Raw genomic sequence first — 14171 nt, 5'->3', positions numbered from 1 at the left:
GTTGACTTTCATATAACTAAACTTTTATTAGAATCTATTCCTTCAACCCCGATAAACCAATAAATTCGAAAACGCCAAACAAGAGTTAATTTATCCATTAATAATTAATAATAATTAACCAGTAATCAGTAAACACCAATTGAAAATCCCAAACAATCAAGTGCCAATTATAATTAAAATCAAAACATAAAACATATAAAGATAGAATTCTAAAAAAATTTTAACTTTCTTTTGAAAACATGATGACGAAATTCAAGAAAGAAAATTTATCGAAAACATGTGAAATTTCAAATAACACCTTAAAAATTAAAAAACAATGCGCTCTCACTGAATTTCGTAACACCAACATAATATCCAAGATCGACATATCCAAACACGACAATAAAATAACGTTGTTAAGGCATAAGCCTTAGTTTTAATCCATTTTTGGTCAATCAAACACTCTCACCTTTTTCAGTGTGCAGCCATTTTGTTTGTTTTGTTTGGTCTGCATTTTATTTCACTTTTCCCACCATTTTGGTTATTCTGCATTTTTCTGTGTTTGATAAGCATTTGGTCAGTATTTTATTCATTAATTTTATTTCAATTTGATATGCATTTCCTTTTGTTATAATTTATTTAAATTTTTCTCATAATTTATTTTGGTCTGTAAATTAGACTTTTTGATCTGCCTATATAAATGCCACATCATCACTCAGACCTCACTTCAACAGAGACTTCAAGGAGTGAAGACCTCCTCTGACATGATGTCAACTCAAATCAAATGAAATCAATCAATAGTCTCTTTAGTTTCTCACACATACAAGCACATTCAATTTTCATTTTCACACAGTTGGTGTTAGTCTTGACACACCCTGTGTTCTGCTGCCTGCTTACAGCATTCTACCTCAGGCCAGCTGGTGAGTTTTTTGTTTCTTTTCTCTGTCTCTATTTGTGGCACCTAAGTTAAGTTAGATTTTCTTTTACATTATATTAGTACTTCAATCATTCATTTATACATTTGCTGTTTTCTACTTCTACTTTTGTTCTCATAGACTTACATCCTTTTGTACCTAAGTTAGATTATTTTATTTTCATTCATTAGACTTAGTATTTTTCAATTTTTATTTTCAGTTTGAACACTACATTACTACACATCAATAAATTAATGCACTGAACAGTGTTACAAACACGGCGTTATTGTTTATTCAATCTCATCCTGACGCTACATTCAAACAGGACCGTTCAATCAACATCACTGCTGTTTGTGGGCGCGGCCAATGAACACGAGGAAGAAAGATCGTATTGACTATCGCATCCTTGCATCAACCGGAGAAAAGGTTATCGCTCATCCGTCGTCCGACACTTCAACTCATCCGTCGTCCGACACTTCAATTCATCCGTCGTCCGACACTTCAATTCGTCCGTTGTCCGACACCTCAACTCATCCGTCGTCCGACACTTCAACTCGTCCGTCGTCCGACACTTCAATTCATCCGTCGTCCGACACTTCAATTCGTCCGTCGTCCGACACTTCAATTCGTCCGTCGTCCGACACCTCAATTCGTCCGTCGTCCGACACTTCAATTCGTCCGTCATCCGACACTTCAATTCATCCGTCGTCCGACACTTCAATTCGTCCGTCGTCCGACACCTCAACTCGTCAGAAAACATCCATTCACGTATATAAAACATTTTAGCTAATCATGATGAAATCAAAAAGAAAATTTATCGAAATTAAACATGTGAAATTTCAAATCACACCTTAGAAAATAGAAAACAATGCGCTCTCACTGAATTTCTTAACATCAACATACCCAAACACGACATTAAAATAACGTACAAAAAACATCTACTTCCATATGTACATATATAAAAAAAGCCAAAACATTTTAGCCAATCAGAGCTAAAAAAACAATCACATGACACATCAAAAAAATTTTCAACCAATGAAATAAAATAAAAATAAAACAATAGCATCTCAGTCAACAGAAACAATAACAGCCTAGCCAACCAGAATGCAAAGAAACTACCACGTGATATTTTGAAATAACTTAAACCAATGAGATCGAATAAATTTAAAAACAAAAGATACAAGCCCACCACCACCACTCAAAGTCCAGAAACAAGCACCCACCACCATACCACCTCAAAAAACGTATCAACCAATGAAAAATTGTGATACTAGCACGTGACACACAAGAAGAAACTCCAACCAATAAGATAAACCTAACATTTTTTTAAAACAATAAAACAATAGATATTAAAACTCACAAACACAATAGACATCTAAAATGAAAAATAGAGACAATAAAATTAGTATGTGAATAAAAACCCCAAGAATTTTAAAACACCATACATTTCAACTCAAGACTTTCAACTCAATACTTTCAACTAAAGATTTAAAGCAAAATGGCCAACGCTACCACAACACCAACACATTTCGAAAATGAAGACGGTAAGACATTAATACTCTCCTAATATACTTTGAAATACCTAAGATTTCTTTTGAGTTATGCCACCATTCAGCTGTTAGTGTTTCCGCTACCTCATGGCTAAGGTTTATAGCATAGAGGTAAGAAACATGGTTCCTTAGCACTCATTAGAAAAAATTTAAATAAGTTTATACCAGAAAACTTAAACATGATATACCAAGAAAACACCCTTTACTGAAAAAATTTAACATACTTCTATATATATATAAAAAAAGAAAAAATCAAAGCTCCAACTAATCAACCAATTATTTAATCTTTTTTATATATGACATCTTCAACAAAGACAAAAGTAATCTAGACCAAATTCGATAAAAGACTGTTTTAAAACAGTTATCCAAAGGGTATGTACTCTAGCTGTCAGTGTTAACCAAATTATAACCAAATTACAATCAAAGAAAAATCACTAAAACTATCATATTCAAATATATTTATGCGGAAAAATTTTTTATCGAATATAAATCGAATCATTTACATATTTAAAACTAAACCCGTTTTTCTAAACAAATTACAGCAAAAATCTGGTGACCACTGATAGCACGCTATGAAAATAGCAACAATCTTTAAAAATTCAGTTGATATTCTTATTATTACAAAAAACAGAAACAAGCTTTTTGACTTAAAAGGGGAAATTCCCAAGGGAAAGCTTCAACTACATCTATATCAATAAAGAGTAGTGGTGAACATTATAAAGCTGAAATCTGATTGGATGATATCAATATATACGATATAGATTAAAGACACCTTAAAAATGCGTGCTTGTCGTACTTAGCGTTCTCTATACATCAAACCATTACTATCATACTCTCCTTGAAACAGACGTAGAAACGTGGTTGTCTGACATGCCCACTAAACAATGTTTAGTCATATACCCTCGAAGTCCGTGTTTGCCGTGCTCAGCGTGTCCGTCAAAATATGTTTACTCGCAGTCCGTGCTTGCCGTGTTCAGCGTGTCCGACAAAATATGTTTAGTAATACACCCTCGCAGTCCGTGCTTGCCGTGCTCAGCGTGTCCGACACAATATGTTTAGTCATATACCCTTGAAGTCCGTGCTTGCCCTGCTCAGCGTGTCTGAATTGTCAAAGAAAAATTCTTACACCCTACCTTTACTTTACACCCTACTCATACACACCCTTTACATCCTACTCATATACACTCCCCCACACACACTTGCTTGCCGTGCTCAGCGTGTCCGTGAATTTCGAAACAAAAAAACGTGGGCCTTTTGTTTTCAATTTCCAAGACCAGAGGAAGGAAACCCTTGGGCGGTCCGGCAACTGGTAAGGCAAAGCAGTCAGAAAGGAAAACTTTCACAAATCCCAGACCGGGCAGGATTGGCTCTGGTCATTGAATTCTTGAAGTTGAAGTAACTTAGAAGTTGTAATTTTAACTAGAGGTCGCGTTGGGTAGTTTTTAGCTGAACATGGCATCGAATTATATTCAAAAGACTGGTAGCAAGAGGGGCTATGGATCCTGTCAGAGTTCTGGGCAGGAATACCACAATCGGAAAAAGCCGAAAGTTTGCGATTGCGGAAGAGAACTCGGTAGGTCTTTTGTTTGCGACAGTGACAATCGTAACAACCTGAAATTGGACGATAAAAAAGTTCTTCCATTCTCCGTTGTTGTTTACAACGATGACAGGGGATGTCTAAAATCTATTAAAATGAACAATAACGGAGACAGGAAGTTCTTGTTCGCAACAAATTCCGATTTAGTTTGCTACAACAATGACTGTCGCGATTTGAGGTCCGCTTCTGTAGCATCAAAAGTTAGCTTTGAATGCAAACATTCGAAGCACCCCAGTGTGCAGCCAATGTATTCAGTGACGGAATTTCAGCTCTGTGATATCACAGAATTTACTCCAGACCTGAAAAAACAAAGTGATATCGTTGAAATGCAGTCTCTTCTAAACAAGTTTGACTTTAAATATCCTGCCGTTGCTAAAGTTTCCTGCAAGAGCTACGCAGTGAAAGCTTTCACCAGCACTACGGCAGAAATGAATTATGTTCACGTGAAGGTTGCTGCCATAGAAGGTACCGGAAAGAACCAAATTAGATGCATGGCCAACCCGGGGGGGGTACTAGGGTTGCGAGCTGACGGGGGGATGCCGCCGTTGTTACTAAAAGAGGTAACGAGTGGTAACGAGTGGTAACGAGTGGTAACGATGTGGTAACGAGTGGTAACGATGTGGTAACGAGGTGGTAACGAGTGGTAACGATGTGGCAACGAGGTAACGAGTGGTAACCAGTTGAAAACGGTGGCCCTAAGTCTCCAAATTTGAATTTCTCGATTCTGGTGTTTTTGCAACAGATGCTGATGGCTCTTGAGGTTCTGCAGCAGGACCTGGCAGATCTGGTGAATGTGCAGTAGGAATTGGAGATATGGGGGAATGTTATGGTGGAGTTGATGATTCTGGTGAATATAATGCTGGTGTTGATGGATCTGATGAATCCAATCGTGGAGTTGGTGATTTTGGTGAATATGCATCAGGAGTTGATGCTTCTGCTTAATGTACAGCAGGAGTAAGTGGCTCTGGTGAATGTGCAGCAGGAGTTGGTGGTTCTGGTGAATGTGCAGCAGGAGTTGATGCTTCTGGTGAATGTGCAGCAGGAGTTGGTGGTTCTGGTGAATGTGCAGCAAGAGTTGGTGGTTCTGGTGAATGTGCAGCAGGAGTTGTTGATTCTGGTGAATGTGCAGCAGGATTTCGTGGTTCTGATGAATATGCATCAGGAGTTGGTGGTTTTGGTGAATGTGGAGCAGGAGTTGGTGGTTCTGGTGAATGTGCAGCAGAATTTGTTGATTCTGGTGAATGTGGAGCAGGAGTTGTTGATTCTGGCGAATGTGTAGCGGGAGTTGGTAATTCTGGTGAAAGCAATGGTGGAGTTGGTGGTTCTTGTGAACGCAATGGTGGAGTTGGTGGTTCTAGTGAATGTACAGCAGGAGTTGGTGATTCTGGTGAATGTACAGCAGGAGTTGGTGATTCTGGTGAATGTGCAGCAGGAGTTGGTGGTTCTGGTGAATGTGCAGCAGGAGTTGTTGATTCTGGTGAATGTGCAGCAGGAATTTGTGGTTCTGGTGAATATGCATCAGGAGTTGGTGGTTTTGGTGAATGTGCAGCAGGAGTTGGTGGTTCTGGTGAATGTGCAGCAGGAGTTGTTGATTCTGGTGAATGTGCAGCTGGATTTGGTGGTTCTGGTGAATATGCATCAGGAATTGGTGGTTTGGTGAATGTGCAGCAGGAGTTGGTGGTTCTGGTGAATATGCAGCAGGATTGTTGATTCTGGTGAATGTGCAGTAGGAGTTGTTGATTCTGGCGAATGTGCAGCGGGAGTTAGTAATTCTGGTGAAAGCAATGGTGGAGTTGGTAGTTCTAGTGAATGTACAGCAGGAGTTGGTGATTCTGGTGAATGTGCAGCAGGAGTTGGTGGTTCTGGTGAATGCAATGGTGGAGTTAATGATTCTGGTGAATGTGCAGCAGTAGTTGGTGGTTCTGGTGAATATGCATCAGGAGTTGGTGGTTCTGGTGAATGTGCAGCAGGAGTTGGTGGTTCTGGTGATTGTGCCGCAGGAGTTAGTAATTCTGGTGAATGTGCAGCAGGAGTTGTTGATTCTGGTGAATGTGCAGCAGGATTTGGTGGTTCTGGTGAATGTGCAGGAGGATTTGGTGGTTTTGGTGAATATGCATCAGGAGTTGGTGGTTTTGGTGAATGTACAGCAGGAGTTGGTGGTTCTGGTGAATGTACAGCAGGAGTTGGTGGTTCTGGTGGATGTGCAGCAGGATTTGTTGATTCTGGTGAATGTGCAGCAGGAGTTGTTGATTCTGGCGAATGTGCAGCGGGAGTTGGTAATTCTGGTGAAAGCAATGATGGAGTTGGTGGTTCTTGGGAACGCAATGGTGGAGTTGGTGGTTCTAGTGAATGTACAGCAGGAGTTGGTGATTCTGGTGAATGTACAGCAGGAGTTGGTGATTCTGGTGAATGTGCATCAAGAGTTGGTGGTTTTGGTGAATGTGCAGCAGGAGTTGGTGATTCTGGTGAATGTGCAGCAGGAGTTGGTGATTCTGGTGAATGTGCAGTAGGAGTTGGCTGTTCTGGTGAATGGTCATCAGGAGTTGATTGTTCTGGTTAATGTGCTGCAGGATTTGACGGTTCTGGTGAATTTGATCTTGGCATTGATGGTTCTGGTGAATTTGATGGTGGCATTGAAGGTTGTGATGAATGGTTGTAGGAGTTGATAATTCTGCTGAATTTGCAGCAGAAGTTAATATTTTGATAAATTTTTATTGAGTTGTCATTCATGGATGTAATGAAAATACAGTTATGGTGAATCTGAAATTTTTTGCTAGTTAATGAACGTGTTGTTATTACATCCATGAATAACATCTCAATAACAATTTATCAGTATATTAACTCCTGCTGCAAATTCACCAAAACTATCAACTCCTACAGCACGTTCACCACAATCATCAATGTCTCTATCAAATTCACCAGAACCATCAACTTAACCATCACATTCACCAGAACCATCAAATCCTGCAGCACATTAACCAGAACCCTCAATGCTACCATCAAATTCCCCAGAACCATCAATGCCACCATCAAATTCACCAGATCCATTAACTCCACTATCATATTCACCAGAACCATCATTTCCTGATGGATCTTCACCAGAATTAACAACTCCTGCTACATATTCACCAAAACTATCAACTCCACCATTGCATTCACCGAAACCATCAACTCCACCAGTGCATGCACCAAAATCACATCCACCAGAAGCATCAAAGCTTGATGCAAATTCACCAAAACCATCAACTCCACCATTGCATTCACCAAATCGACCAACTTTACCATTACATTCACCAGAACCATCAACTACACCATTGAATTCACCAAAACAACCAACTCTACAATCGCATTCACCACAAGCATCAACTCCTGATGCACATCACCAAAACCATCAACTCCACCATTGTATTCACCAAAACAACAAACTTTACCATCACATTCACCAGAATCACCAATTCCCGCTGCACATTCGCCAGAATCAACAACTCCTGCTGCACATTAACCAGAATCAACAACTCCTGCTGCAAATTCACTAGAACCACCAACTCCTGCTGCACATTCACCAGAACCACCAACTCCTGATGCACATTCACCAGAAGCATCAACTCCTGCTGTACATTCACCAGAATCAACAATCCTGCTGCACATTCACCAAAACCACCAACTCCTGATGCATATTCACCAGAATCAACAACTCCTGCTGCGCATTCACCAGAACCACCAACTCCTGCTGCACATTCACCAGAACCACCAAATCCTGCTGTACATTCACTAGAACCACCAACTCTACCATTGCTTTCACCAGAATTACCAACTCCCGCTGCACATTCGCCAGAATCAACAACTCCTGCTGCACATTCACCAGAATCAACAACTCCTGCTGCACATTCACCAGAACCACCAACTCCTGCTGCACATTCACCAAAACCACCAACTCCTGATGCATATTCACCAGAACCACCAAATCCTGCTGCACATTCACCAGAATCAACAACTCCTGCTGCACATTCACCAGAATCACCAACTCCTGCTGTACATTCACCAGAATCACCAACTCCTGCTGTACATTCACTAGAACCACCAATTCCACAATTGCTTTCACCAGAATTACCAACTCCCGCTGCACATTCGCCAGAATCAACAACTCCTGTCGCACATTCACCAGAATCAGCAACTCCTGCTGCACATTCACCAGAACCACCAACTCCTGCTGCACATTCACCAAAACCACCAACTCCTGATGCATATTCACCAGAACCAACAAATCCTGCTGCACATTCACCAGAATGAACAACTCCTGCTGCACATTCACCAGAACCACCAACTCCTGCTGCACATTCACCAGAACCACCAACTCCTGCTGCACATTCACCAGAAGCATTAACTCCTGCTGCACATTCACCAGAACCACTAACTCCTGCTGTACATTAACCAGAAGCATCAACTCCTGATGCATATTCACCAGAATCAACAACTCCTGCTGCGCATTCACCAGAACCACCAACTCCTGCTGCACATTCACCAGAACCACCAAATCCTGCTGTACATTCACTAGAACCACCAACTCTACCATTGCTTTCACCAGAATTACCAACTCCCGCTGCACATTCGCCAGAATCAACAACTCCTGCTGCACATTCACCAGAATCAACAACTCCTGCTGCACATTCACCAGAACCACCAACTCCTGCTGCACATTCACCAGAATCACCAACTCCTACTGTACATTCACCAGAATCACCAACTCCTGCTGTACATTCACTAGAACCACCAACTCCACCATTGCTTTCACCAGAATTACCAACTCCCGCTGCACATTCGCCAGAATCAACAACTCCTGCTGCACATTCACCAGAACCACCAACTCCTGCTGCACATTCACCAAAACCACCAACTCCTGATGCATATTCACCAGAACCAACAAATCCTGCTGCACATTCACCAGAATCAACAACTCCTGATGCACATTCACCAGAACCACCAACTCCTGCTGCACATTCACCAGAACCACCAACTCCTGCTGCACATTCACCAGAAGCATTAACTCCTGCTGCACATTCACCAGAACCACTAACTCCTGCTGTACATTAACCAGAAGCATCAACTCCTGATGCATATTCACCAAAATCACCAACTCCACGATTGGATTCATCAGATCCATCAACACCAGCATTATATTCACCAGAATCATCAGCTCCACAATAACATTCACCAGAACCACCAATTCCTGATGCACATTCACAAGAATCGCCAACTCCTGATGCAGAACCTCCAGAACCATCAATCTTTGATTCACATTCACGAGAACCATCAATTCCACCATTTCATTCACCCAAACAACCAACTTTACCATCACATTCACCAGATCCATCAACTCCACCATAACATTCCCCCAAATCTCCAATTCCTACTGCACATTCACCAGATCTGCCAGGTCCTGCTGCAGAACCTCAAGAGCCATCAGCATCTGTTGCAAAAACACCAGAATCGAGAAATTCAAATTTGGAGACTTAGGGCCACCGTTTTCAACTGGTTACCACTCGTTACCTCGTTACCACATCGTTACCACTCGTTACCACCTCGTTACCACATCGTTACCACTCGTTACCACATCGTTACCACTCGTTACCACTCGTTACCTCTTTTAGTAACAACGGGTGCCGCCCGACTTTCGAACTTTGGACCCTTACCGGGACTAAAAAGGAGAAAACAAAGGAAAATTTTGGGAATTTTACGACCCTTAGCGGGACTAATTTGACCAATTTTGACACTATTTAGATCTTTCAGGGGGTAAAAAGTTGAAATTTTCCTATTTTTCCGACCCTTACTGGGACTGAAATTTGATTTTCTGATTTTTCCGACCCTTAGCGGGACTTTGGAAGTCCAAAAAAGGTACCCTTAAGGGCGGCACATACCGTACCCTCCATTTGCCTAAGTACCCCCCCCCCCCCCCCGGGAAGGCCAACGACTGCAGGAAGAAGAAAGGTCGCACAAAAACTGTAAGTAATTTTTCACTGTTTTTTATAGGAAATAGCATTCTTTGCTTAGCTTTTTTCAATTTTCTCAAACTTCACAGGTTTAAATTTGTGGGTAGGTACAGTATCGAACTTCTTGAACCTCACTGTAAGTCCCGATAATAGTTCTATAACTTTGTTTGGCGGGAATACAATGGGTTTCCTCTGACAGACGCGCGTGCGCACTAGTATCACAACAGAGGAAGCACCCAACAATGGTGTCCTTGAGTTGAACAATGAGATACTCAGTTCCCTAAAAGAGCTTCATCCAGACCGCTCTCAATCAACCGCTGAAACACTTCTGCCAGGAGAATTTACGGAAATTGATCCTTCAATCAACCGCTGAAACACTTCTGCCAGGAGAATTTACGGAAATTGATCCTATCGTGTTTGACTCAATCGACGGCCCTGCCATCCTATCTGCTGCTCTGAAAACCAAAGGCTCTGCAGGCCCTTCTGCCATGGATGCTGACGGTTGGAAACGTATCTTAGCATCCAGAAACTACGGAACCGTTGGATCAGACCTTAGGACATCCCTTGCAAATATGTTGAAGTTTTTATGTCGCACTCACCTTGACCCATTGTCCGAGGAAAGGAACATTGAAGCTTTTTTGGCGTGTAGACTAGTACCCCTCGACAAGAATCCAGGAGTTAGACCGATCGGCATAGGAGAGGTTTTACGTCGGATATTTGGGAAGACATTGATACGTGTAATTAAAAAGGACATTATGAAAGCAGCAGGCTCACTCCAAGTCTGCGCTGGGCAGCAAGCAGGCAGCGAAGCAGCTGTCCATGCAATAAATGAAATTTTTGCGGAGGAAGGTACAGACGCAATTTTGCTCGTGGACGCATCTAACGCCTTTAATACCCTCAAACGGGATGCATTCCTTCATAACATCAAGCTCTTGTGTCCAGCCCTATCGACTTACATCACCAATTGTTACTGTAGAAACTCTCGACTTTTCGTTACAGGAGGCTCTGAATTAGTATCATGTGAAGGAACCACGCAAGGTGATCCAATGGCTATGCCAACCTATGCCATTGGCCTTTTGCCATTATTAGACTTACTTAAGGAGGACCCAATTTCATGTGAAGTTAAGGAAGCTGCTTTTGCGGACGATCTTGCAGGTGGAGGAAAGCTTGAAAACCTACTTAAATGGTGGACCGAAATCAATAGAGCTGGGCCATGCCTGGGCTACTATCCCAAAGCTAGCAAATCATGGTTGATAGTAAAAGAAGAGAAATTACAAGAAGCTAAAGACTTATTTGAAGGAACTAACATCAAAATTACTTCAGATGGTCGAAAATATCTTGGAGGTTCAATTGGAACAGATGAGTTCAAAACCGAATATCTTGAGTCAAAAGTACAGGACTGGATAGAGGAGATAAAAACTCTAGCTGAAATTGCCAAGTCACAGCCCCACTGTGCCTACAGTGCCTTTGTTGGAGGTATTATCCAAAAATTCACATATCATATCGTGTTTTGAAAGATATATCCCCTGTTCTTCGACCGCTGGACCAAGCCATCGATCAATACTTAATCCCTGCCCTGACTGAAGGTCACGTATGCAGCCCAATGGAAAGGAAACTACTCAGTCTTCCGGTGAAGCTAGGAGGTCTTGGAATCCCCATACTGTCAGATATTTCGGATGTGGAGCATAGTAACTCTCTGAGAATAAGTGACTCATTGAAAACAGATATTGTTAATCAACGCAAGGAATTTAATGTATATAGATGGAAACGGAAATGGGATCAAGTACAAAGTTATGCGCGAAAAGGATGCCCGTCAAAAACTCAAACTAGAAGAAATACGTTCTCAGATGAATCCTGAAGAACTAAGAGCCAATGATCTTGCCCAAGTGAAAGGAGCCTCGAATTGGCTGACTGCACTACCTCTTCAAAACGAGAACTTTGCGTTGACGAAAAGAGAATTTTATGATGCCATCACAATTCGGTACCGCTGGCAACTGAAGCACTTGCCCACCCACTGTGCATGTGGAAAAGCATACACCGTAGAACATTTGCTATCATGTGCGAAGGGTGGGTTTGTCTATCAGAGACATAACGAAATTCGAGACACTCTTGCCCATTTGATCGGCGAAGTGAGAAAAGACGTTATGATCGAACCACAATTGGAGCCACTCACAGGAGAGGAGTAACCATCGGGAACAATATGTGAACCAGGAGCAAGAGCGGATATAAGCGCTATGGGGTTCTGGACTAGAGGCCAAAGAGCATTTTTCGACGTTAGGGTATTCAATGCCTACGCTCAGCGGTACTCTAGGAAGAGCCTCCAAAGCGCTTTTGAAGTAAATGAAAGGGAAAAGAAGGCGCACTACAATCACCGCATTATTGAAGTTGACCGAGGATCCTTCACACCACTGATCTTCACCACGAATGGTGGCACAGGGAGAGAAGCTGCAAACTTTATTAACGCTTTGGCTGCCCTACTCGCTGAGAAAAGAGACGATCTGTATTCTCAAACGCTCAACTGGATCAGAACGAAACTTGCATTTGCCCTAATTCGATCAACTGTGCTATGCATCAGGGGGAGTCGTGTTGTCAAGAGAAAAATTGACAGTGGTAACATTCAAATTACAGAGACCAATTGTTATGTGACAAATTGAATTTAGTTTTTACTACACTCCTGTAATTATTTTTTTAGTATTTCATGGAAGCCAGTTTAAAACGAGGTACTGGCAAATATATTTTTGAGTTTAAAAAAAAACAAGTGATACTTTTATGGACCTACCTAGCTGGGAGACCCGTCTACTCTGTTTGTGTGATTTCGGAGTATAGCATTTAGTTAAAACGAATAACAATATAGAAATAACAGAGTAGCCGGGTATTTTTGTAGATGCCAAATCTGGTCGCAGAATTCTATTGGCTGTTAAACAATTGTTGAAATCACGTGATATTATTGTTTTGATTGGAAGTGCGCGAACCTGATTGGCCAGCCTTATCAACGGCTTTTTTGGCACGAAATTCAAAGCAAATGTAAACAAATTCAAACTGGGTCAAAAATACCATACTCTCAATGAGTAGCTTCTGATGGGACTTTTACTTATGTGGTGTAAGTTTGAATAGAGAGTATGGATCTCCAGACTAGGACCTACCTGGTTATGCATTTAACACATATATAATTGATATCTACATAAGCGTGACCATTAAACAATCATTCAGAACACAAATAGTGACGATCTATTAAAATTAGTCGTTTGTTTCTTATAAAAAAACACGTTTAGAAACCAAAATTTCATTCTCTTGAAATATTCTTTCATATTCAAGACTTCGAGAGCAAAAAAACATCTCTCTTTTTAGCTGAAATTTACCCCAAAATTTTTTTCCAAGAATCGAGCTCCGTCACATTCGAGGGTTTATAGTTATGCATCTTTGTGCAAAAAATCATAAAGAATAAAAGAGCCAATCTCGAGAAAAGCTAATACCTAAGTAATTGATAGTGTGCTTATAAAAAAATATCGAATTTGGCCAGCTTTTCTATAAAAACAAGCCAAGCAACCAAAATTTCATGTCTAAACACATGTATTCTTTAAAAGTAAGCCCTCACGAGCAAAAAAAACATCTCTCTCATAAAAAAATTTAGTAATTTGACTAAGAACATTGATGTATGCTTATTAATAGTGATTCTTATAGATAAACATGCGTTTTTTGAGCCGCAACTACTATTTTTTTGCAAAAATCTGCTTGAACCGTATTTTACCTATGATGGTACCTTACTTTCCTGCAAAAAAATCAGAAAAAATTAATGATCCAATTTTTCAAAGTCCAAAAAAACCATTTTTTAGCCGTTTTTTGGCCCAAATTTGCCCCCTATTTTTTTTTGAAAATCGGGCTCCGTCACATTCGAGGGTTTATATTTATGCATCTTTGTGCAAAAAATCGTAAAGAATTAAAGAGCCAATCTCGAGAAAAGCTAATACCTAAGTAATTGATAATGTGCTTATAAAAAAATATCGAATTTGGCCAGTTATTTTATAAAAACACGCCAAGCAACCAAAATTTCAAGTTGAAACACACATATTCTTTAAAAGTAAGCCCTCCTTAGCAAAAATCTCATAAAAAATTGAGTAATTTGACTAAGAACATTGATGTATGC

General features: G+C 40.8%; 2 protein-coding genes across 2 annotated transcripts; one reads left to right on the top strand and one right to left on the bottom strand.

Moving 5' to 3' along the window:
- The first annotated feature begins 4853 nt into the window (after positions 1-4853).
- On the top strand, positions 4854-6699 carry LOC136812992 (uncharacterized PPE family protein PPE62-like). The gene is made up of 5 exons (XM_067069498.1): positions 4854-4947; positions 5110-5427; positions 5981-6115; positions 6281-6415; positions 6611-6699. The coding sequence occupies exons 1-5, from the start codon at positions 4854-4856 to the stop codon at positions 6697-6699; spliced, it is 771 nt and encodes a 256-aa protein (XP_066925599.1).
- Positions 6700-7014: 315 nt separating this feature from the next.
- LOC136812990 (uncharacterized PPE family protein PPE62-like) lies at positions 7015-9967 on the bottom strand. The gene is made up of 7 exons (XM_067069497.1): positions 9956-9967; positions 9163-9325; positions 8767-8934; positions 8533-8670; positions 8053-8187; positions 7753-7917; positions 7015-7409 (listed from the first exon to the last, which is right to left on the bottom strand). The coding sequence occupies exons 1-7, from the start codon at positions 9965-9967 to the stop codon at positions 7015-7017; spliced, it is 1176 nt and encodes a 391-aa protein (XP_066925598.1).
- Positions 9968-14171: the final 4204 nt, after the last annotated feature.

The sequence above is a fragment of the Clytia hemisphaerica genome, unplaced genomic scaffold, assembly GCF_902728285.1.
Source record: "Clytia hemisphaerica strain Z4C2 unplaced genomic scaffold, Clytia hemisphaerica genome assembly, whole genome shotgun sequence".
Classification (NCBI taxonomy): domain Eukaryota; kingdom Metazoa; phylum Cnidaria; class Hydrozoa; order Leptothecata; family Clytiidae; genus Clytia; species Clytia hemisphaerica.
The sequence above is the reverse complement of the archived record's forward strand: the minus strand, read 5'-3'. Positions and strand labels throughout refer to the sequence as shown.

What these genes read in the sequence shown, in the direction of transcription:
- LOC136812992 (XM_067069498.1), top strand. Translation starts at nt 4,854, where the DNA reads ATGGGGGAATGTTATGGTGGAGTTGATGATTCTGGTGAATATAATGCT. An exon ending in TCGTGGAGTTGGTGATTTTG is followed by an intron (nt 4,948 to 5,109) that starts GTGAATATGCAT and finishes GTGAATGTGCAG; the next exon opens with CAAGAGTTGGTGGTTCTGGT. An exon ending in AGCAGGAGTTGGTGATTCTG is followed by an intron (nt 5,428 to 5,980) that starts GTGAATGTACAG and finishes AATATGCATCAG; the next exon opens with GAGTTGGTGGTTCTGGTGAA.
- LOC136812990 (XM_067069497.1), bottom strand. An exon ending in AGCAGGAGTTGGTGGTTCTG is followed by an intron (nt 8,188 to 8,532) that starts GTGAATGCGCAG and finishes AATGTGCGACAG; the next exon opens with GAGTTGTTGATTCTGGCGAA. An exon ending in AGCAGGAGTTGGTGGTTCTG is followed by an intron (nt 7,410 to 7,752) that starts GTGAATGCGCAG and finishes GATGTGCATCAG; the next exon opens with GAGTTGATGCTTGTGGTGAA.